This window comes from Oncorhynchus kisutch, linkage group LG12 (assembly GCF_002021735.2).
Source record: "Oncorhynchus kisutch isolate 150728-3 linkage group LG12, Okis_V2, whole genome shotgun sequence".
NCBI lineage: Eukaryota > Metazoa > Chordata > Actinopteri > Salmoniformes > Salmonidae > Oncorhynchus > Oncorhynchus kisutch.
Genome location: NC_034185.2, coordinates 17,645,666 through 17,670,349, shown reverse-complemented (window position 1 = coordinate 17,670,349; position 24,684 = coordinate 17,645,666). Strand labels below are relative to the sequence as shown.

Genomic DNA, 24,684 nt, shown 5'->3' with positions numbered 1-24,684 from the left:
TATTATTCTGTTGTTCTTTGGCACTCTTCTCGCCCCTTCTGACACACATCCTCTCATTTATCACACTACATGGACTGTACACATCCGAGGGGTGTCCATGGTATCAGGACTCCCTCTCACGGCCCTCTCCTCCACTCCTTACAGAGGCCAAGTGTAAGAGCCAGGCCAAGGCTGACATCATCCTGCTGGTCGATGGCTCATGGAGTATTGGCCGTCTCAACTTCAAAACCATCCGAGCCTTCATCGCTCGCATTGTTGGTGTATTTGACATCAGCCCTGAGAGAGTCATGATCGGTAATCATTATTTTGATCGAATCCCATTGTTGATGTGTAATGTGGCATAGGTTCATCACCCAGCCCATTCTCTTTAAGTTTGGTCTGGACTTGGTACTGGAAATGGAAATGCATATTGGATTCTGCTCAATCACGCTGGTGTCATACTGTGGTTGTATTTGTTCTCTCCAGGTATGGTTCAGTACAGTGGAGACCCCAAGACTGAGTGGCATCTGAATGCCCACCCAACCCGTGACGGGCTGCTCAAAGCTGTGGCTGACCTGCCCTACAAAGGGGGAAACACCATGACAGGTGACATATCATGAAATAAAGGGCCAACTGCAAACTGTCAATTTTTTCACTTAAAGATGCACTCTCAAACTTGTGTCTAATTTCAGACAGTAGTACTACGTCATCCATTGCGTATGATATGTTACGTCCTTTTTGTTTTTGCGATTCGTATGATATGTTACGAATCCAATTCGGACTATATTTTGTGGATTTGTTGTGCTTAAGATCCTGGAGTGCATCTTTAACTGAAGTCAACTTAACGTAACATGAAACGTTCTCTCTAATATCTCTGTAGGTATGGCCTTGAACTACATCCTCCAGAACAACTTCAAGCCCAACGTGGGACTGCGTAAAGACGCACGCAAGATCGGTGTGCTCATCACTGACGGCAAGTCGCAGGATGAGATTATCACCAACTCCCAGGTGCTGAGGGACGAAAACATTGAGCTCTACGCCATCGGTGAGTGACCCTCCTAGTGTATAACCGAACAACATTGCATGTTTCAGTTAACCATCAAAGTTTGTGACCATGTCAAACAAGGCAACAGTAAACTTGTCATCCGCCAAGAATGATGCAGCGCCCCCTTTCGGCCAATCAGTGTAATTTTGCAAGTCGCATAATTCACCCATATTTAATTCAAATCGGGCCAGTGGTGTCTGAGATATTGTGTGTGACTAAGTTGATTACTATAGTGCCCCCCTTGGGCCAATCAGTGTAATTTTGTAAATTCCGGATTTCTATGGTAAGCTGCATCATTCATCATTCACCCATTCACCGAAGCAGGTAGCCTAGTGGTTAGAGCGTTGGACTAGTAACCGAAAGGTTGCTAGATCAAATCCCTCAGCTGTCAAGGTAAAAATCTGGCGTTCTGCCCCTGAACAAGGCAATTAACCCACTGTTCCTAGGCTGTCATTGAAAGTAAGAATTTATTCTTAACTGACTTGCCTAGTTAAATAAAGGATTTAAAAAATGTAAGTTAAAAATAAATTGAGCAAGTGGTGTCTAAGATATCGTGTGGGTAAACATATCCCTGAGTATGTGTGCCAAATTTCATCACTCAAACAGATCAAGAGATATAAACATGTGTGTATTATAGCGCCACTGTGTGGTCGATATGAATGTTCTTGCATAGGTTGAGTCTTGACAGTGTTTGCAACATATGTTCCAAATTTTGTTACTATATGAATTTCCTTGACTGATTTATATGCATTAATGTGCCAGATCCCAACCACATGAATGTTTATTGGTCAATAGCGGCCATGTTGTTTTAGGTAGTGGTCTGAAAATGATTACGTTGACAGTTTCATGCAGATCGGTCATACGGTGCTAGAGGAGGAGCGTTTCAAGTGTTTTTCACAAAATGTTAAATGCCTGCAATTCCATCATGGCGGACCTTAGGGGAGAGGGACCTACGGAATTTCATGACAGGTCAAATGGGGTGAGGGGCGTTACCTTTCAGAGTTAGCATTTTCGATCGCTTGTTATAGCGCCACCATCTGGCCCATCAGTGTAATTTTGTAAATGCCAGATCACTATGGCAAGAAGCATCATTCACCCATGTTTTGTCAAAATTGGGCTAGTGGTGTCTGAGATATTGCGTGTGATGAACGTGCAAATGTATGCACTTACTAATGGACAGAGACAGATCCACAGTCCTCTCATCAATTTCATTGTGGGGGACAATGAAAATAGACATTTTATAATAAACAGATTTTTGTGTTGTGATTGTATCATAAACAGAGGACAGTTGAGTCTATTTTGTCATGATCCCAACAGAAGTAAATATTGTGGTGTTATGTCGTTTCTAGGTGTGAAGAACGCTGATGAGAATGAGTTGAGGTCCATTGCCTCAGACCCAGATGAGATTCACATGTACAATGTGAATGACTTCTCCTTTCTGCTGGATATAGTGGATGAGCTCACCATCAACCTCTGTAACAGTGTGAAGGGTCCAGGTAAGCCTTATCTCTCTCTCTCTCTCTCTCTTTCAAATCACAGTAGGCTAGTTCTTTGTACGCTGGGTATTGCACTTGGTACAGCATTTAGGGGTTTAGTGGTATTTCTAATCTAAGACAGCATCAGATGGCAAGGAAAATGCATTAAAAAGCCATTTAACCTCTAAGCCAGAAAAAGCTGTACTGATATCTCCCATCAGTTGAATACATGGATTAGCATAGCAGGTGGAGAATAGCAATAAGAACAGCATGATTTATGAGATGAGCCAATGAAAAAACAGAACAAATGCCAACACGTGTGGATATTGCCTCGAAACTGTCACTAGTTTGCCGAACACATTTGATAAATTTAGTTTATTGACTTAAGTTAGATACGGTCCAACCAGTTGATGGAAACTTTTGTTTTTTGGACACACTCAAGAGTGTGTCCTTCAATCAAATTTATGAGGAGACAAAATAGTGATTTACTCCATGGGGATGGAAACTTTCTCACAAAAAAGTATTTTTTCAAAATGGTGAAATATAGAAATGCAGGTTCGCATTTATTGTAATATATCTTGTCATAAAATCAGATTTTGAACCTAACCTTAACCCTAAACTTAAATTAAGACCAAAAAGCAAATGTTTGTTTTCATAAATTTTTACGATATAGACAATTTTGATTTTGCAGCTGGCCCAGCTACCGGAAATTGCTCGGTTCAAATTGCTCGGTTCAAGGCAAGATTCATGACAATAAATGTCAACTTGCTATATAAACTGCCCTAACAGCCCTGTGTCGGTGAGGCTGAGGTGAAAGGGACATATTTGTGGTTGGAGAATTGAGTGTGTGAAATATTTGACGTGTCTGCTCACATTCCCTCTGCTCTTCGACCAGGAGGAGGCTTGGAGCCGCCTACTAACCTAGTGACTTCTGAGGTGACCCACCACTCGTTCCGTGCCACCTGGACAGGGCCCGAAGGTCCAGTGGAAAAGTATCGCATCGAATACATGTCCGTGGCGGGAGGAATCACTGAACAGGTATCCTATAGCCTATAGTACTGTACCTCCCTTCAACTCAATCACCTCACCTCTTCAAGGTCATAGCATTATAAGAGCATCAGCTATTCATCGTCACACCTGGTTTGGATTTGACAGAGAATTGGCTGAATGATTCCTTTTGGTCTGAATTCCTTTCTCAGACCTCCATGGTTCATCTTGCCATGAGGTGATCTGGTTACTATGGCAGCGGTCTAATTTTAGCCTGTTTATCCAGGAGTTTCTGGTGTAGGAACTGCCCTATATGCAGCCTCGCTGGAGATTTCACAGTTATCAAGTGTATCCAGTGTAAAAATGTTGCTTAAATCCACCTAGTTCCCATCTTCGATCCATTTCTTGTGGATCTGATTCAGTCAGATTAAGCTCAAGTTATCTGGCACTCTTCTCAGCATTGAGAAGTGGACTACAGTGGCTGAGGCAGACCTGCTTTCAGTTACACTTACTGTAACCTTCTGTCACTTATGTCCTCATAAATACAGGACTGGGTCTATTCCGTGCATTGTGTTTTCATTGGCCCTGGTCAAGGGTTTGGGTGGTTCTAGTGAGCCCTGTCTAAAAGCAAGACCAAAGACTTTCCACCAGGCTCCAACCTTGGCCCAGTGTTGTCCGGTTTTGGCCGGGTTAGGCCGTCATTGTAAATAAGGATTTGTTCTTAACTGACTTGCCTAGTTAAATAAAGGTTAATATTTTTTTTTTTTACTTAGACCAAACCCAGTTAGTTTAGACTTGTTGCATAACTCCTCCTGCTGGAATGAGAATCCTGGCCTTCAAACCATTCTCCTTCATCTTTATTGCTTGCATTGGAACCCTGAACACTTATTCACACAAATAAATCAGATTTCACTTTCAATTTGCTGATATGTGGTCCTTTCTTTTGGATATCCCTCTGACACATAGAAGCGAGAGTATGTGTTCTAGAAGATGTCAGCTTTGTTTTGAGTTTCCTAAACGTGTGCCGTATTAGGAACATTTTATTTGGACCTGCTGTAATTACAATATTATCCCATGACGAATTTGAAACTCCTTGGCAGACAGCAGTACAGAGGGGTGACTTGAGGTCACCGTCTATCTTCTGGTCTACCTCCTATTTAAAATACTTGTATTTTGAGCTTGGGGTTTCCTGCGTAACGACCATGCCCTTTTCTCTCTCTTTAGATAATTGTCGATGGGACGGTCACCACTGTGGTCCTGACCAAGCTGACACCTCTGACCGAGTACGTGGTCAACGTTTTCTCCGTGACTGGAGAAGAGACCAGCGCAGAGCCACTGAAGGGCACTGAAACCACCTGTAAGCACTGCAGCTGTTCTGCTCCCTCGCCTCCTCTCGTCTTCTCCTTTCTGTTTGTCTTCCTCTTCGTCGGTTTCCTCACACAACCTCATCCCAATTACCCAGAGTAAACCTTGAAGTCACCTCCTATACCGGTGTCCTGGTTCAGCCAATCCAATATCCTTATTTGGATGTCGAATTATGTAAGAAGAGCTACAGTGATAGACAGGAAGTGTATTGAGATGAGTTTCACAACGATGCTATTCGGTTGCTCTCAGGGGTACAGAGATGGTTCAAAGGAAACTTTAATGTGGGGATAGCAGCTCTGATGACTTCCACTCTTGTGGGAGCGCATCTGTTTCATTACGGTACACAATGCTGAAATAAACAACATCCCCTGCCAATCCATGCTCATTAAGCTGTTTTAAATGGGTTAGACACGGATGGAACTTGTTTATATTGCTCTTGTAGGCCTATTAAACAAGGTCATTTACACAACCAGGGATATATTGGGTCTGATTGGTGGCAGTAAAGTGTTAAACAACAACAAGTTCCCATAGGGTTTCCCATTGGAAAATGCAGAAGTTAGGTTCCTTATGGGGAGAATAACCATCATCCTCTCCTTCTTGGCTTCATTAAGAGTGTCTTAAGAAAACTGACATAATTCCACATGATGGTTAAGTACACAGGGCTTAGATTTTTATGGTGGACGTTATAAGATATTTCTCACTGTCATAAAGCATTGTTATTGTTTTGTAGGCCGCAACTTAGACACCACAACAGTAGTGTTAGTTCACTTGTGGTTTCCTTTATTTGTCATTTTAAACTAGCACTGTGAGTAGGATCATCATGCTTCTGTCATAAACACAAAGGCTGGATGTGATTTGGTTGTCTGGGTTGTGTTGTGGAGGTCCGTAGACTAGTAGTTAGGTGGTAACTGTGGTTGAGGATGTCTACACTAGTAGTTAGGTGGTAACTGTGGTTGAGGATGTCTCTACACTAGTAGTTAGGTGGTAACTGTGGTTGAGGATGTCTACACTAGTAGTTAGGTGGTAACTGTGGTTGAGGATGTCTACACTAGTAGTTAGGTGGTAACTGTGGTTGAGGATGTCTCTACACTCCCACCCCCTTTCTGTCTCTGTCTCTCGCTCTCTCTTTATCTCACTCTCTGTCACTCTCTCTCATTCTCTCTCTCTTTCTCTCCCTCTTTCTCTCCCTCTCTAAAACTGTTTTCCCTCACAATACCAATGGTTATAAGACACACTCACTTTCATTCCCCTGCCCCCCTCTCACACTCTCCTTTCTCCCTCTCTTTCCCTTTCTCTGTCATTCTTCTTCCCCAGTACCCTTGCCACTATCGGGTAAGCTGCATATCACTGCTGTCACCCATAGCACCATGAAGCTCAGATGGGACGCCTCCCCGGGGAAAGTCCTCAAGTACATCATCACCTACAAGCCAGAGGACGGAGAGCTCAAAGAGGTGACACTATCTAACACCAAACATTTACAAACTGGCGTCATTGGGAAAGTGGTAGTGAAGAACTCTACTTCTAGAACTCTACTACTTCTGTGTTTCCCAAATGGCACCCTGTTCCCTCCAGAGTGCACTACTTTTGACCAGAGCCATATGGACTATAATGTAGATTTCCGCCCAAATAGACATACCCAAAAGTAATTATTTATCATGAGAGGGCCATAAACAATACCTAGTAATGCTTACACCGCCAGAAATATTAAAATCTCACCTTTCTAGTAAAAATAGTTATACATTTTTATGGTGTAGTCACTATTGAGGACACAAGCTCAACAAAAGTGGGGATTAGGGTTTGAAATAATTGAAACGCTTTCTAAATATAGTAACAATCAAATTATAAACGACTTATCTAATATTTAACCTTTCTTAAATAATAAATAGATATGATCATACTTAGTGAGTGTACAAAATTGCCACCATTTCATGGTGACTGAGCATTTTCTGCCCAGCATCCTCTGAGCAATGCCCAGACACCATTCAAATCCCTGCTGACTCATTACAACTTCACCTTTAAGCACGGGTGCTGTGACCAAGAAAAAGTGGTCTTGTTTAAATTCTATGAAATTATTCATTATTTTTTCATGTTGAGAGCACTACATCTATCTGAGAACATCAAAGTGAGATACTCACTTTCATATGTTTCATATGCATTATTGTAAGTGAAGCTGCAAGATTCATCACCAGGAGAGTTGGATCCTTTGTCTGGATAGGCCAGAAATGTGACTTTTCGCTGCCTATGGTCACATACTGCATATCAGATGAGAGCGAAGAACGGCATGCGAAGCGGGACAACCAGCGCTGTCACAAAGTGCACAACAATTGATGTTGCGCCGTTCACTGAGCGCCCTGTACACGAAAATGTTGGTTGGAAATGGTCCAGAACCGCTCAAAGTCCCCTAAATAGGGGACAGAGTTTATTAAGGGAAAGTCACAAGTCATTGACGTCACAGGGTGTTATATTAGCTACACATTCAGTAGACTGCGATCTTGACTCCATGGGCAGGCTTGGCCAGGACGACATGCTGAAAGAAGCATACTGGCACCCCAGTACCTCAGCACCCCAGTATCCCAGTAACTCAGCACCCCAGTACCTCAGCACCCCAAGATCCCAGTACCTCAGCACCCCAGTACCTCAGCATCCCAGCACCCCGGTACCTCAGCACCCCAGTATCCCAGTACTTCAGCATCCCAGCACCCCAGTATCCCAGTACCTCAGCACCCCAGTACCTCAGCATCCCAGCACCCCAGTACCTCAGCACCCCAGTATCCCAGTACCTCAGCACCCCAGTATCCCAGTACCTCAGCACCCCAGTACCTCAGCACCCCAGTACCTCAGCATCTCAGCACCCAGTACCTCAGCACCCCAGTATCCCAGTACCTCAGCACCCCAGCACCCAAGTACCTCAGAACCCCAGTACCTCAGCACCCCAGTACCCCAGCACCCCAGTGTCCCCGCACCCCAGTACTTCAGCATCCCAGCACCCCAGCATCCCAGTACCCAGCATCCCAGTACCCCAGCACCTCAAAGATACTGGATACTGGATACATCTCCACCACAGGAGTACTGGATACATCTCCACCACAGGAGTACTGGATACATCTCCACCACAGGAGTACTGGATACATCTCCACCACAGGAGTACTGGATACATCTCCACCACAGGAGTACTGGATACATCTCCACCACAGGAGTACTGGATACATCTCCACCACAGGAGTACTGGATACATCTCCACCACAGGAGTACTGGATACATCTCTACCACAGGAGTACTGGATACATCTCTACCACAGGAGTACTGAATACATGTCCATCACAGGAGTACTGGATACATCTCTACCACAGGAGTACTGGATACATCTCCACCACAGGAGTACTGGATACATCTCTACCACAGGAGTACTGGATACATCTCCACCACAGGAGTACTGGATACATCTCTACCACAGGAGTACTGGATACATGTCCATCACAGGAGTACTGGATACATCTCTACCACAGGAGTACTGGATACATCTCTACCACAGGAGTACTGGATACATCTCCACCACAGGAGTACTGGATACATCTCCACCACAGGAGGTTGGTGGCACCTTAATTGGGGAGGATGGGCTCATGTTATTGGCTGGAGCGGAATTATTGCAATGGTATCAAATACATCAAACACATGGAAACCTGTTCCAGACATTATTATGAGCATCCTCCCCTCAGCAGCCTCCACTGATCCCTACCCAGATCCTCTCATGGAGCATCTGCAGACTGCTGTCTCCAAAGGAGCCTCTCTCTGTGGACTTATGTTCTAAGGTCTATTCCTCTGCGTTGATATTGGAGAACTATCTCTGTTATGGATACCTTTTCTTGATTTTTTTTCTTGAAGTTCGAAGTGGAAACTGAGGTAAGACATTTCTCAGCATTTCTGCTGGAAGCTTTTTGACTTCAAGAGTTTTTCCTACCATCAAATATTCTCTGGAATTACAAATATAGCCTCAATACTTTTTTTTAAGGACACGGCATATTATTCATATGGCTTTTCTCAAATGCTCTGATGACATTTAGGAATGAAAAGGAAACTTGGAGGGGGAGAAAACAACTCCCAATGTTTTATTGGTTAACATCAATGTTCAAAATACTACAGTTGTCAAGATTTAGCTGTAAATTCAATAGTAATACCACAAATCATAGTTTATGTAGTAGTGCTAGTTCATGCCAGTTCTTCAGCAAAAATAATATTGTTAATTGTTTGTTGTTCCTAAAATCGTTATCCGTTTATCTCTTTTCTGCCAGGTTGAAGTCAGTGGAGTTATAACATCCCTGCCTCTTGCCAACCTCATCTCTCAATCTGAGTACGATGTTGCTGTCACCCCAGTTTACGACGCAGGTGTTGGAAACCCAATGCTTGGACAAGCCATTACAGGTAAACAACCGTTTGTGTGATTTATCATCCGGCTGATGAACTGTAGACTAGATATATGAGTGCATCTTGATGGTGACGGTTGAGTCTGCAGGCCTTCCTTGGATTTTGCCTGTTCCTCAGTCATTCGTCTTTCTAGATGAAGCCCAAACATCAAGTCACTGTTCCCAGAGACTGTATGTATGTATGTATGTATGTATGTGTGTGTGTGTGTGTGTGTGTGTGTGTGTGTGTGTGTGTGTGTGTGTGTGTGTGTGTGTGTGTGTGAGAGAGTCTAGTTAATTATATGTGGGCCTACAAATGTTGTGTGTTTGTGTGCGAGTCTGCTATCGCTCACTGCATGGGGCCTTGTTCATCATTAATCCCAGATGATTTGAAGAAATGTTGTTTTCCATACACACAGACACACGCACACACACGCACACACACACACACACACACACACACACACACACACACACACACACACACACACACACACACACACACACACACACACACACACACACACACACACACACACACACACACACACACACACACACACACACACACACACTCAAAACCCGTTTGTTGGCCATTTATCTATAATATGGACTCACAGCTAAAATGTTCCTCACATGGTTCGCAGCCCCTCTGACGAACGAAATGGCCTTGCCTCATCTCTCAGGACTTCCTCATAATAATCATAATAATCTCCCTCTCTCACATCTCCGTCCATGTGTACAGATGTTGTTCCTGCCCCGCAGAACCTGAAGTTGTCCGAGGTGACCCAGACCTCGTTCAGGGCCACATGGGAACACGGGGCCCCTGACGTGGCCCTCTACCGAATCGGCTGGACCAAGAAGGGAGAGAACAACTTCCAATATGTATGTTGATCTACTCCAGCCGATGGTGTTTGGTGATTCTGGTCTATTTACTGCTATGGAGTGGACTGGGACTGTTTATACTCTCTTTCTCTCCCTGTCTCTATCTCTCCCTCTCTCTCCCCCTCTCGCCCTCTCTCTCGCCCTCTCTCTCTGTCCCTCTCCCCCCCCCCCCCCCTCTCTCTCTCTCTCTCTCTCTCTCTCTCTCTCTCTCTGTCTCTATCTCACCCTCTCTCTCTGTCTCTATCTCTCCCCCTCTCTCCTTCTCTCTCTGTCTCTATCTCTCCATCTCTCGCCCTCTCTCTCTCCCCCTCTCTTTGTCTCCCTCCCTCTCTGTCTCTCTCTCCCTCTCTCTCCCTCTCTCTCTGTCTCTATCTCTCCCTCTCTCACCCTCTCTCTCTCCCCCTCTCTCCCTCGCTCTCTGTCTCCCTCTCTCTGTCTCTCTCTCCCTCTCTCTCCGTCTCTCTCTCTCTCCCTCTCTCTCTCACCCTCTCTCGCTCCCCTCTCTCCCTCGCTCTCACTCTCTGTCTCTCTATCTCTCCTTCTGTCTCTGTTTATTTGTTTCTCTATCGCTCTCTCCCTCTCTCTATCTCTCCCTCTCTCTGTCTCCCTCTCCCTTTCTGTCTCCCTCTCTCTTCGTCTCCCTCTTTATCCATCTCGTTCTGCCCACCACTCTCTCTCGCTGTCCCCCTCTACCTGTTCCCCCTCTCTCTCACCATCCATCTCTCCAGGCTATCCTGAACAGTGATGAAACGTCCCATTATCTGGAGAACCTGGACCCGGACACCCTGTATGATGTCACCGTCACGGCCATCTACCCAGACGAGTCAGAGAGCGAGGACCTGATTGGCAGCCAGCGCACATGTAGGTTCACCCTTCTGTTCTTCTCCTCTCTCATTCTCCTATCAGTTACATTCATGTTTTACATTTAGACCACAGATGTGGTCCACAGCGTATTGAAATAACCTTGTTCTTTCCCTGTTGTTCTCATGACGTTCTCTTTTTCCAGTGTTAAAGATGACTACAGCTGGTATGTTATTTGAAACAGAGAAGGACATTATCATTGAAATGTTCATGATTATGATTATAATGGTAATGCGAATGATAATTAAAGTGTTGTTGATGGAAAACACACTTTTATAAAATACATCTGCATGTGCATTGCTGTGCCTTGAAAGAGCTGCAAATGCAAAAGTGTGACTACTGACCCGGCAGCGGCCGGACGTTACACAACAGACACCTAATTGTCAACCATTTGTCATAATATCATTCCTCGTGTCATTAAATGAATGTCGTTTTTCATGTCATAACATTGTCATTCCTCGTGTCGTTAATGTCAGTCATCATCATGTCACAATGTCATTCCCCATTAATGTCCCCATCATTGGAAATGCATGTGTCATATAGTATAGTAACGTTACTGGCTGCTTCACTCTCCATCATGTCGTTTACATGTACTTCATCACCAAATCATGTGTTCTCATCACCTCACCCCCTATCCTCATCATCATCGTTTCATCCAGCTTCCTGACCACCATGTGATTGTGGATTGGTAAAGGCTGCCTAATGTTCCCTGCAGCTATTTTATATAAACCTCCACTGTCTTGGGTCAGTGTATTGATTGTAATGTGTTCCTAGCTCCCACTGGACCTCCGCAGAACCTGCAGGTGTTCAATGCGACCACGGTCACTCTGACAGTGAAGTGGGACCACGCCCCAGGCCCCGTTCAGAACTACAAGATCTCTTTCCAACCTGTGGCTGGAGGCAAAGCTCTCTCGGTAAGTACAACACACACCCTCCAGCAGTTTCTGGAAAGCAGTAATCTGTTAACAATTCCCAGACTGTTTTGCAATGACTATGAGTGTATTGTGAGTAACTGATAAGTAGTGTCTACCCAGAACTAACTTCTAAATCCTATGCCCTCTTGGTATGACATCTCTCAGTTCACTTACCTATAATATAGAGGAAGTGGTTCTTGCTCTCTAGTCTGTAACTGAGTGGTATCAGTGTGATGCGTCAGTATCTGTGTGAGGTTTTCTCCAACGTGCCGGAGCTAGTTTAACCCCAATGATGAAACCATAAGTACTTCCCAGTGCAGTAAAACACGTGATTTTCCTGTGTTTGTTATATAATTGCCTTTTAGTGGAAGATCAGTTTGAAAGGTCTGCATGATATGCCAGCCTGTTGTGGTGGGATGGAGTTTTGGCCTGTCTGGTGAAATCACCAGGTGGTAAATGAATTAATAGTCTCTGCCAATAACAGCTAGTTTTTAGTTTCCCCCTCCCCACTCAGACCACTCTCAGACAATCCTAGCAAAATTCTAGCTTGAGAAATTGCTTTTTGCTAAGAAGATATTTTTGTAATTTTTTTACCATTTTAATTGAAAACAATCACAGTAAGGTACTTAATTGTTACCCAGAAAGGATTTGATATTGAGATAAAAATGTCTGCATTGAACCTTTAAAGTCAAATGGCTAATTCCGTTCTCATAAAAATACTTAAGCATTTCTAAATTGGTTTATTGTAATATGAAATCCCTTTCCTCTTGGGATCCACAATTGGTGTCCTCCCCGCTATTTTGTCTTTCTCCACATTGTTAGTTTGACGTTAGAATTATGACATGGTCCTCCTATCCAGTCTGTTTGTGTACTTAAAGGAGGTCTGTATCTAGCAGCCAAGACCACATTCTTAACTGATAACTTAATTGTGACCTGCTACGGAAAATGTTAGGAAATACCTTTTTTTTGTTTTTCGGTTGACGATGCGCTTATATGAAAATAATTTGGTTAGTTTAAAATGTTTTAAGTGTCTGAGAAGTTATGACAGGGTACCCCAAACATTGTATCAGTTCTCTAAACTATGATTTCAACATGACACCATCGGACAGAGCTGTTACATGTCTATCTAATCCCATCATAGCACATCATTGGAATTATATTATAGTATCGCTGTCCACTTAAAACAGTATGGAGACATACTGCTGTTGGGATGTTGTGGTCTGCAGAAGTGTTGATTTAACATAAGCCATATAAGCCAGGCATGACATTCACATGACATTCAAGTGCCTGTCTCCAGTGGTATAAAGTACTTAAGTAAAAATACTTTAATGTGCTACTTAAGTAATTTTTGGGAGTGTATGTACTTTACTTTACAATTTATATTTTTGAAAACTTTTACTTCACTGCATTCCTTAACGAAAATAATGTACTTTTTACTCCATACATACCCAAAAGTACTTGTTACATTTTTTATGCTTAGCAGGACAGGAAAATTGTCTAATTCACGCACTTATGACCAGCATGGTCCAATAATAATAAGGCAGAACAGCTGAAACTGGAGCAGCAGCACGGCCAGGTGGACTGGGGACAGCAAGGAGTCATCATGTCAGGTAGTCCTGAGGCATGGTCCTAGGGCCTCAGGTCCTCCGAGAGAGAGAAAGAAAGAGAGAAAGAGAGAATTAGAGAGAGCACACTTAAATTCACACAGGACACCGAATAGGACAGTAGAAGTACTCCAGATATAACAAACTGAACCTAGCCCCCCGACACATAAACTACTGCAGCATAAATACTGGAGGCTGAGACAGGAGGGGTCAGGAGACACTGTGGCCCCATCCGATAACGTTTCATGCCATTGGTAGATGTTGCTTACTGTACAGTTGTAGGATCTTAATTTGACCAGTATTGTCGCTGCAAGATTATTCTAAATCTTATTTGACCTTTTAGTCCATAATGTTGCTTGTACGGTGGTTAGGCTATTAGCTAGAAAAAATGTGGTTAAATGAAAAGTGCAATACTGTTAACATAACCGTGTGTTAGTGCGAGTTTTCTGTGAATTCATGGAAATCACAAAGCTCATCTGCATTTCCTACGGTGCAGGAAAATTCTCAGCATCAAAAAAGTGCTCAAATTAAGATCCTACATCTGTATTTCCCATTAAATGACAGGATACATTTTAAATATTGGCTTGTAGTATTACGAAATTGTTCTTCCATGATGTCTAGTGTCCCTCAAGATCAATGAATCTTCCCTTTATACACTACTAGTTTATGAACACAGTAGTGAAAGAAAGGCAATTGTTCTTTCTTATAAGGTGTTTGAATGAGCAGCTCTGTTCACACAAATGGGTAAATAATTCATCCTTGGGGAACCCCGCTTTTGTTTCTGCTAGACTGAAAGGAGGGGAAAGGCGGGGAAAGAGGGGAAAGGAGGGGAAAGAGAGAGTTAGAGAGTTCCCTGGGCTCGGGGAGAAACCGTGTTCATACTCCACAGCCTCGTAAAAGTCCAAATTGATGTAAGAGCTTTGGAGTTTACATTGGTCATGTTTGGATGGCTTCCCTGTGACAGTGTAGAAGAACTCTGCTTGGCCCCAACCACCCCAATTGGGTAATATTTGGTTGATATGTTAATCAATGAGATTACAACCTCTTTTCACCTACTCAAAAAGACAGTCAATAGTTTGTTGAATACTCAATGTTTTATCACTATGCTTTCAACCATCTAAAAGCATAACCAAATTCCAATGGGAATACAATGTTAGATATATTTTTTTATTAGGACCGTCAAAGTTATCATGTTAATAATGTGTTAATGCTTTGCATTTTTAATGGAGTTAATTGTTTAGATGCCATTGATGACATCTCCATTTTTTTTGAGCAACCATTTTGAAGGAGAACTCAATTAGTAGGACTCAATCAAATCAAACATTAAATGCACTTTAAATAAAGTTTGACTTAATTTAGTAATTCTTTAATCATTTAGATTGTATTTTCTTAGATGGAGACATGAATCCAACATGTTTTTTAAAACTACATTTACCAAAGATTTAAACCCTAGTCCTGTATGTACAGTATTGTCTATTTTTAGTTGAATCCATGGTTGAATTTACACAATAGCTGTTGATGACTGTCCAAATGCTATATAATGTAGGCTTAAATTGCATCATTGATGATAGAGGATTGATAAAGTATGATTATATTTAATTTGCTCTGTTAGATCTACCCTTTGGAAATTACTTTGATAGCAACAGTGAATCTATTATGTTGAGAATTGTCAATGGTCATTCTCAAGATAGCACATTGGAAACAGTCTGTGACAAATATCATAGCTAAGCTGGGCTTGGTTAAAACCCTAGATGGGAGACTGAAGTGTAGCTGTAGATAGATACATTCTCCAGTAGGAGGTGCTGCTCAGTCTATAGTTTTTTTCTTATACGTTGAAGATCAGACGTTGTTTCAAAGTGACAAATTCAACTTATTTTAAGGTTTGTCAATGTTGAAAATTGGTTACCATGATGGCATAATCCTGTAGTTGAAATTTCACCCTCAAAACAACAGTTTGATTACTTTTTTCAAATGCATTGTATTTTCCATATAGATTCCACAATACAATAAAGTGACAAATTACATAGAAAATTTTTGATTTCACCAGTTTGTGCCCAGTGGTGAGCTAATGAACTTCAGGGCTTTTTGTCTCTGAGCCGAGGAAAGGGGAAGGGGGATACCTAGTCAGTTGTACAACTCAATGAATTCAACTGAAATGTGTCTTCCGCATTTAACCCAACCCCTCTGAATCAGAGAGGTGAGGAGGGCATCCACGTCTTCGGCAAGAGGACAGCCCTAACCATTAAAAGAGTTTAGCTTGCCATCCATCTGTCACCCTGTTCTAATAAATTACTGTTTTAACATCGATGTGAGATGTTCTCACTTCACTTCTCCTCCCACAGACAAAGAAAAGCCTCTGACTTTGTTGTTGTCCCCCAAACAGACCCAGGTGGGAGGGAAGAAGAACAGTGTAATCCTCCAGAAGCTGACGCCTGACACTCCCTACTCTGTTACCGTGGCAGCTATCTACCCCAGCGGAGAGGCCAAAGACATCTCAGGTCAAGGAAAGACCAGTAAGTGGACCTGGAACCACCAGACCTGTAAAAGGCCAGAAACCACCTACAACATTCTCTTAGACAACTTCTTAGGGCTGAGATCCCGCTAATGGGATCGATATGACAACAGCCAGTGAAAGTGCAGGACACCAAATTCAAAACAACAGAAATCCCATAATTAGAATTCCTCAAACATAGAAATATTTCACACTTCTTGTTAATCCCACCACAGTGTCCGATTTCAAATAGGCTTTACGGCGAAAGCACCACAAACGATTATGTTAGGTCAGAGCCAAGTCACAGTAAAACACAGCCATTTTTCCAGCCAAAGAGAGGAGTCACAAAAATCAGAAATAGAGATATAATTAATCACTAACCTTTGATGATCTTCATCAGATGACACTCATAGGACTTCATGTTACACAATACATGTATGTTTTGTTCGATAAAGTTCATATTTATATATTTTTTAAATCTCAGTATACATTGGTGCGTTATGTACAGTAGTTCCAAAAACATCCGGTGATTTTGCAGAGAGCCACATCAATTTACAGAAATTCTCATAATAAATGTTGATGAAAATACAAGTGTTATGCATGGAACTTTAGATACACTTCTCCTTAATGCAACCACTGTGTCAGATTTCAAAAAAGCTTTACAGAAAAAGCAAACCATGCAATAATCTGAGTACGGCGCTCAGAGACCAAACAAGCCAAAAAGATATCCGCCATATTGTGCAGTCAACAGAAGTCAGAAATAACATTATTAATATTCACTTACCTTTGATAATCTTCATCAGAATGTACTCCCAGGAATCCCATTTCCATAATAAATGTTTGATTTGTTCGATAATGTCCGTCATTTATGTCCAAATAGCTACTTTTGTTAGCGTGTTTTGTAAACAAATCCAAACTCACTAGAAGCAGACGAAATGTCAAAAAGTTCTGTTACAGTCTGTAGAAACAATGTATAAAATCAATCTTTAGGATATTTTTAACATAAATCTTCAATAATGTTCCAACCGGAGAATGCCTTTGTCTGTAGAAAAGCAATGGAACGCGAGCTACCTCTCACATGAACGAGCGTCACGAGCTTGTGGCACTCTGCCAGACCACTGACTCAAAGAGCCCTTATGAACCCCTCCTTTACAGTAGAAGCCTCAAACAAGTTTCTAAAGACGGTTGATATCTAGTGGAAGCCTTAGGAAGTGCAACATGACCAATATCCCACTGTATCTTCAATAGGGAATGAGTTGAAAAACGACCAACCTCAGATTTCCCACTTCCTGGTTGGATTTTTTTCTCAGGTTTTTGCCTGCCATATCAAATCAAATCAAATGTATTTATATAGCCCTTCGTACATCAGCTGATATCTCAAAGTGCTGTACAGAAACCCAGCCTAAACCCCAAACAGCAAGCAATGCAGGTGTTGAAGCACGTTGGCTAGGAAAAACTCCCTAGAAAGGCCAAAACCTAGGAAGAAACCTAGAGAGGAACCAGGCTATGAGGGGTGGCCAGTCCTCTTCTGGCAGTGCCGGGTGGAGATTATAACAGAACATGGCCAAGATGTTCAAATCTTCATAAATGACCAGCATGGTCAAATAATAGGTCTGGGACAGGTAGCACGTCCGGTGAACAGGTCAGGATTCCATAGCCGCAGGCAGAACAGTTGAAACTGGAGCAGCAGCACAGCCAGGTGGACTGGGGACAGCAAGGAGTCATCATGCCAGGTAGTCTTGGGGCATGGTCCTAGGGCTCAGGTCCTCCGAGAGAGAGAAAGAAAGAGAGAATTAGAGAGAGCATACTTACATTCACACAGGACACCGGATAAGACAGGAGAAGTACTCCAGATATAACAAACTGACCCTATCCCCCGACACATAAACTACTGCAGCATAAATACTGGAGGCTGAGGCAGGAGGGGTCAGGAGACACTGTGTCCCCATCAGATGATACCCCCGGACAGGTCCAAACAGGAAGGATATAACCCCACAAACTTTGCCAAAGCACAGCCCCCACACCACTAAAGGGATATCTTCAACCACCAACTTACCATCCTGAGACAAGACAAGTATAGTCCACAAAGATCTCCATCACGGCACAACCCAAGGGGGGGCGCCAACCCAGACAGGAAGATCACATCAGTGACTCAACCCACTCAAGTGACGAACCTCTCCAAGGGACGGCATGAAAGAGCACCAGTAAGCCAGTGACTCAGCCCCTGTAATAGGGTTAGAGGCAGAGAATCCCAGTGGAAAGAGGGGAACCGGCCAGGCAGAGACAGCAAGGGTGGTTTGTTGCTCCAGAACCTTTCTGTTCACCTTCACACTCCTGGGCCAGAATACACTCAATCATATGACCCACTGAAGAGATGAGTCTTCAGTAAAGACTTAAAGGATGAGACCGAGTTTGCGTCTCTCACATGGGTAGGCAGACCATTCAATAAAAATGGAGCTCTATAGGAGAAAGCCCTGCCTCCAGCTGTTAGAAATTCTAGGGACAATTAGGAGGCCTGCGTCTTGTGACCGTAGCGTACGTGTAGGTATGTACGGCAGGACCAAATCAGAGAGATAGTAGGTAGAAGCAAGCCCATGTAATGCTTTGTAGGTTAGCAGTAAAACCTTGAAATCAGCCCTTGCCTTGACAGGAAGCCAGTGTAGGGAGGCTAGCACTGGAGTAATATGATCACATTTTTTGGTTTTAGTCAGGATTATAGCAGCCGTATTTAGCACTAACTGAAGTTTATTTAGTGCTTTATCCGGGTAGCTGGAAAGTAGAGCATTGCAGTAGTTCAACCTAGAAGCAACAAAAGCATGGATTAATTTTTCTTCATCATTTTTGGACAGAAAGTTTCTGATTTTTGCCTTGTTACGTAGATGGAAAAAAGCTGTCCTTGAAACAGTCTTGATATGTTCGTCAAAAGAGAGATCAGGGTCCAGAGTAACGCCGAGGTCCTTCACAGTTTTATTTGAGACAACTGTACAACCATTAAGATTAATTGTCAGATTCAACAGAAGATCTCTTTGTTCCTTGGGACCTAGAACGGGCATCTCTGTTTTGTCCGAATTTAAAGGTAGAAAGTTTGCAGCCATACACTTCCTTATGTCTGATAAAACAGGTTTCTAGCGAGGGTAATTTTGGGGCTTCACCATGTTTCATTGAAATGTACAGCTTTGTGTCATCCGCATAGCATTGAAAGTTAACATTATGTTTTTGAATGACATCCCCAAGAGGTAAAATATATAGTGAAAACAATAGTGGTCCTAAAACGGAACCTTGAGGAACACTGAAATGTACAGTTGATTTGTCAGAGGACAAACCATTCACAGAGACAAACTAATATCTTTCCGACAGATAAGATCTAAACCAGGCCAGAACTTGTCCGTGTAGACCAATTTGGGTTTCCAATCTCTCCAAAAGAATGTGGTTGATGGTATCAAAAGCAGCACTAAGGTCAAGGAGCACAAGGACAGATGCAGAGCCTCGGTCTGATGCCAGTAAAAAGTAATTTACCACAGTGCAGTCTCAGTGCTATAATGGGGTCTAAAACCAGACTGAAGCATTTCATACACATTGTTTGTCTTCAGGAAGGCAGTGAGTTGCTGCGCAACAGCCTTTTCTAAAAATTTTGAGAGGAATGGAAGATTCAATATTTTGGCTTTTTCAAGAGAGGCTTTATTACTGCCACTTTTAGTGAGTTTGGTAAACATCCGGTGGATAGAGAGATGTTTATTATGTTCAACATAGGAGGGCTATGCACAGGAAGCAGCTCTTTCACTAGTTTAGTTGGAATAGGGTCCAGTATGCAGCTTGAAGGTTTAGAGGCCATGATTATTTTCATCATTGTGTCAAGAGCTATAGTACTAAAACACTTGAGTGTCTCTCTTGATCCTAGGTCCTGGCAGAGTTGTGCAGACTCAGGACAACTGAGCTTTGAAGGAATACGCCGATTTAAAGAGGAGTCCGTAATCTGCTTTCTAATAATCATGATCTTTTCCTCAAAGAAGTTCATGAATTTATTACTGCTGAAGTGAAAGCCATCCTCTCTTGGTGAATGCTGCTTTTTAGTTAGCTTTGCGACAGTATCAAAAATAAATTTTGGATTGTTCTTATTTTCCTCAATTAAGTTGGAAAAATAGGATGATCGAGCAGCAGTGAGGGCTCTTCGATACTGCACGGTACTGTCCTTCCAAGCTAGTCGGAAGACTTCCAGTTTGGTGTGGCGCCATTTCTGTTCCAATTTTCTGGAATCTTGCTTCAGAGCTCGGGTATTTTCTGTATACCAGGGAGCTAGTTTCTTATGATAAATGTTTTTCGTTTTTAGGGGTGCAACTGCATCTAGAGTATTGCTCAAGGTTAAATTGAGTTCCTCAGTTAGGTGGTTAACTGGTTTTTGTGCTCTGACGTCCTTGGGTAGACAGAGGGAGTCTGGAAGGGCATCAAGGAATCTTTGTGTTGTCTGTGAATTTATAGCATGACTTTTGATGCTCCTTGGTTGGGGTCTGAGCAGATTATTTGTTGCAATTGCAAACATAATAAAATGGTGGTCCGATAGTCCAGGATTATGAGGAAAAACATTAAGATCCACAACATTTATTCCATAGGACAAAACTAGGTCCAGAGTATGACTGTGACAGTGAGTAGGTCCAGAGACATGTTGGACAAAACCCACTGAGTCGATGATGGCTCCGAAAGCCTTTTGGAGTGGGTCTGTGGACTTTTCCATGTGAATATTAAAGTCACCAAAAATTTGAATATTATCTGCTATGACTACAAGGTCCGATAGGAATTCAGGTAACTCAATGAGGAACGCTGTATATGGCCCAGGAGGCCTATAAACAGTAGCTATGAAAAGTGATTGAGTAGGCTGCATAGATTTCACGAATAGAAGCTCAAAAGACGAAAACGTCATATGGGTTATGTTATACTCATAGACATCATTCAAACAGTTTCAGAAACTTCAGAGTGTTTTCTATCCAAATATACTAATAATATGCATATATTAGCAACTGGGACTGAGTAGCAGGCAGTTAACTCTGGGCACCTTATTCATCCAAGCTACTCAATACTGCCCCCAGCCATAAGAAGTGTTAATAGATGTATCATTTTAGAGTACATTCAATGAAGCAGATAACTCTTTTGTGAAGTATTTTGATTTCAGTTCACTCAATATAAAGTAAAATGTTTAAAACACCATATTAAAGCACTTTATGGTTTAATTCAGAGCCTCTTGGTGGAGTGAAGAACCTGCAGGTGACCAACCCCACCATGACCACCCTGAACGTGAAATGGCAGGCGGCCGAGGGGAAAGTGAAAGAATACAAAGTCATCTATGTACCTGCTGCCGGTGGAGCTGAGAGCATGGTAGGACTGCCAGGAAGTCTCTCAGCTTTCTGTTGGCTGACTGTGTAAAAAAATATTCCAACAGTTCACATCTCAAAATTAAATGAGAAATAGCATATTCATGTATTGTTTGAAGTTGTTTGTTTTATGAATCACAAAATATGACAAACAACTATCTTCAGTCAAACAGAGTTGGTAGTAGGCATACGTTTATAGGTGTGATGTCTTTGTGTAATGTAAAGGAGACTGTAGCTGCCACTACCACCACCACTGTTCTGAAAGGCCTCCTTCCAGACACCCTCTACACTGTCTCACTGGTGCCGGTCTACGAAGTGGGAGATGGACAGAAACAGTCTGAAAATGGAAAGACAAGTAAGACTGTCTGCAATCTAAGTCTAAAGATCTTTAAAGATCTTCTAAAGATCACTTATTAAGTGATCTTTTCAGAGATTGATAATGGCCTTCTTAGAAGCTGATTTATGAAATAAATCCATAAATCCATAAATAACCATCAATGCAGAGGATACCTCTCCATTGAGTCTGTATTTAAACTTCATACAGACTCCTTGCAATGCTAAGTTCAATCAGTATAAAGTTTCAGGGACTGAGTAATGGCCTTCTTAAAAGACATTAGTTTCATCAATGGAGAGGATAACTCTTTATTGCTCTATTTGAACTTCATACAAACTCCATAAGATACGAGAAGTTAACATAAGATAATATAGTAATTTATTAAGCACTTTAAGATATTACATTAATAAGTACTATCAATCAGTATGAAGTTATATTATTGAATCCCTGGTTGGTGTATCCAGAGTCTCTTGGTGGAGTGAAGAACCTGCAGGTGACCAACCCCACCATGGTCACATTGAACGTGAAATGGGAGGCGGCCGAGGGGAAAGTCAAAGAGTACAAAGTCATCTATGTACCTGCTGCCGGTGGAGCTGAGAGCATGGTAGGACTGGTAACTGACAGTGTAGAAAGTGTGGTTACTTTCAAGGGTATGAGTACCTATGCACTCATAGTCCTTATACACTCCTGTTTGGCTGAATATAGTTGCTTGTCATATTTTGTGATTTGTATCATTCGTTATTGTTAAGTTGGGTGTGGGCAGGCGTTAATAATTGTATTATGTATGTGTAATGTAAGGAGACTGTGGCTGGGACCAACACAGTCCTGAAGGGCCTCACACCCGACACCATCTACACCGTTTCAGTGGTGCCTGTCTACGACGTGGGAGACGGCAAGAAAATGTCTGAGAACGGAAAGACAAGTAAGAAAGTCTGACATTGGGATGAGGGACGGAGAAATTGATCATTTCAGAGAATCGTCAATAGTGAGGATAGCTCTTCATTAGTGGATTGTAATTCCATGCGATACCAAGTTAATTCAGTGAAAAGTGACAGCCCCATATTTAAGTCTTCTTTGGTATAGCTGTCAAAAGTCCATTTATAAAAAAGCTTTATGCATTCATATTGAATCAATTCCACTCTGCAACGGCTTGAGGTTATTGACGCCATTTACTTGGAATGATGTTGATGTGTCTTCTACCTCAGGGCCTCTTGGTGGAGTGAAGAACCTGCAGGTGATCAACCCCACCATGACCACCCTGAACGTGCGCTGGGAGCCATTCGAAGGGAAAGTCAAGGAGTACAAAGTCTTCTATGTACCTGCTGCCGGTGGAGCTGCTGAGGCCATGGTAGGATTCTGCTGAGCTGACAGTGTAGAAAGTGTGGTTTCCACATTGCGTGCCATAAAGTTAATTGTGGGTGTGTTTGGAGTGGGCAAAGGTTAATGGTTGTGTTTGTGTAACCTTTAGGAAACTGTGGCTGCCACTGCCACCGGCACTGTCTTGAGAGGCCTCCTGCCAGACACTCTCTACACTGTCTCACTGGTGCCTGTCTTCGCAGAGACAGAGGGCAGGAGGCAGTCTGAGAACGGAAAGACGAGTAAGACTGGCTGACATCCAAGCAATCATTCCAATACACACTTCCATGTTTGCAGTACACCTCAGATCCCAGACCAAGCATAAATTCCCTACATTTCATAAATTGTCATCAGTACCTGCTGTATAATGCATATTTGTATTCACTTTTTGTATTTTCCTTTTAAGATAACTTAGTCTGTACGGTATGGAAGTGTGAAAGATCATTGCTGCCACAAACACATTTTCTTTGTCTGACCATTTAAAAAAATGTTTGGGTAGCAATAACCTTCTGTAAACAGCGAGTTTTCAATGTAAGATGATTATCAGTAAGATAATAGAGTTACATTGGACATAGAACAGGTTTTCTATATTTAGTTGATTTCCTCACCAGGACCGTTGGGTGGAGTGAAGAACCTGAAGGTGACTGAACCCACCATGACCTCTCTGAAGGTGGACTGGGACCCAGCGGACGGAGCCGTGCGTCAGTACAAGATCTTCTTCGTCCCTGTGGCTGGAGGAACACCAGAGGAAATGGTGGGTCTCTTTCACCTTATCACCTCATAAATAGCCTTAAGCTAATACACTTCCATAAAGCATTTCATCTGCAATCAGTCATCTAATTCAAATCACTTTCCACCTGTTTGTAAACAGGAGCAAGTACCTGGAAGCACCACCACCATCGTTCTGAGGAACCTCAAGCCTGACACACCTTACACAATATCAGTGTTACCTATCTACCCCGCCAGAGAGGGGAAACGCCAGGCTGAGAATGGAAAGACGCGTGAGTAGCAATGTAAAATGAAGTGGTAGCGTATGCAATATCGAAAAGTGATTTGGGAACATTGGAAATATAAACTGAGAAACATAAAATAATCGTTAACTTGATTTCCCCAATAATCACATAATCGTAGTACCACACTTAAAATTGTTGAATTTTTCCCCCAGTGCCTTTGGGTGGAGTGACCAATCTGCAGGTCACCAACCCTACCCACACCACCCTCACCGCCAGCTGGGACGCAGCCGACGGCAATGTGCAGGGCTATAAAGTCATCTACACTCCCGTCGCAGGTGGCCTTGAGATCATTGTGAGTACTCTACTGTACTGTTAACCACTCTCCATAGGCCTATTACTCAACAGTGACACGTGATGTCACATTTTTGCCAGCCTAACACAATGGCTTCCAATCCTGTGGGAAGAAAGAATCCTGTTTCATTTCACCGCCATACTTTGTGGATGGGGATTTCGTCAGCCCAACATGAGAAGTTAATGTTGAGGAGTTAACGTTAAGGACTTAGCTTTGGCAGTTAGCCTGCTGTGCTAAGCATGATGAGAGGCTGCAGCAAAGTGGTCATGCCGCCGTGACGTTGTAGCCTAGTGGCGATGAAGTTCAGGCCAGGTGGGAGC

At 42.7% G+C, this 24,684-nt stretch overlaps 1 protein-coding gene across 5 annotated transcripts in view; it reads left to right on the top strand.

Annotated features, from left to right (window-relative positions):
- Positions 1-24,684, top strand: part of col12a1b (collagen, type XII, alpha 1b) — a 96,516-nt gene that overhangs the window by 33,067 nt on the left and 38,765 nt on the right. For 3 of the 5 annotated variants that reach the window (XM_031837004.1, XM_031837008.1, XM_031837006.1), the window contains 22 exons: positions 145-294; positions 466-585; positions 860-1,024; positions 2,374-2,520; positions 3,395-3,537; positions 4,711-4,843; positions 6,166-6,302; positions 9,141-9,270; positions 9,997-10,136; positions 10,865-10,997; positions 11,143-11,163; positions 11,772-11,911; positions 15,899-16,028; positions 21,234-21,373; positions 21,595-21,724; positions 22,168-22,307; positions 22,502-22,625; positions 22,909-23,051; positions 23,172-23,301; positions 23,671-23,813; positions 23,931-24,060; positions 24,225-24,364. In XM_031837004.1, the coding sequence (XP_031692864.1) occupies positions 145-294; positions 466-585; positions 860-1,024; positions 2,374-2,520; positions 3,395-3,537; positions 4,711-4,843; positions 6,166-6,302; positions 9,141-9,270; positions 9,997-10,136; positions 10,865-10,997; positions 11,143-11,163; positions 11,772-11,911; positions 15,899-16,028; positions 21,234-21,373; positions 21,595-21,724; positions 22,168-22,307; positions 22,502-22,625; positions 22,909-23,051; positions 23,172-23,301; positions 23,671-23,813; positions 23,931-24,060; positions 24,225-24,364 (2,909 nt within the window). The remainder of the gene's footprint in view (positions 1-144; positions 295-465; positions 586-859; positions 1,025-2,373; positions 2,521-3,394; positions 3,538-4,710; positions 4,844-6,165; positions 6,303-9,140; positions 9,271-9,996; positions 10,137-10,864; positions 10,998-11,142; positions 11,164-11,771; positions 11,912-15,898; positions 16,029-21,233; positions 21,374-21,594; positions 21,725-22,167; positions 22,308-22,501; positions 22,626-22,908; positions 23,052-23,171; positions 23,302-23,670; positions 23,814-23,930; positions 24,061-24,224; positions 24,365-24,684) is intronic. The other 2 variants (XM_031837005.1, XM_031837007.1) reach the window with 2 other exon arrangements.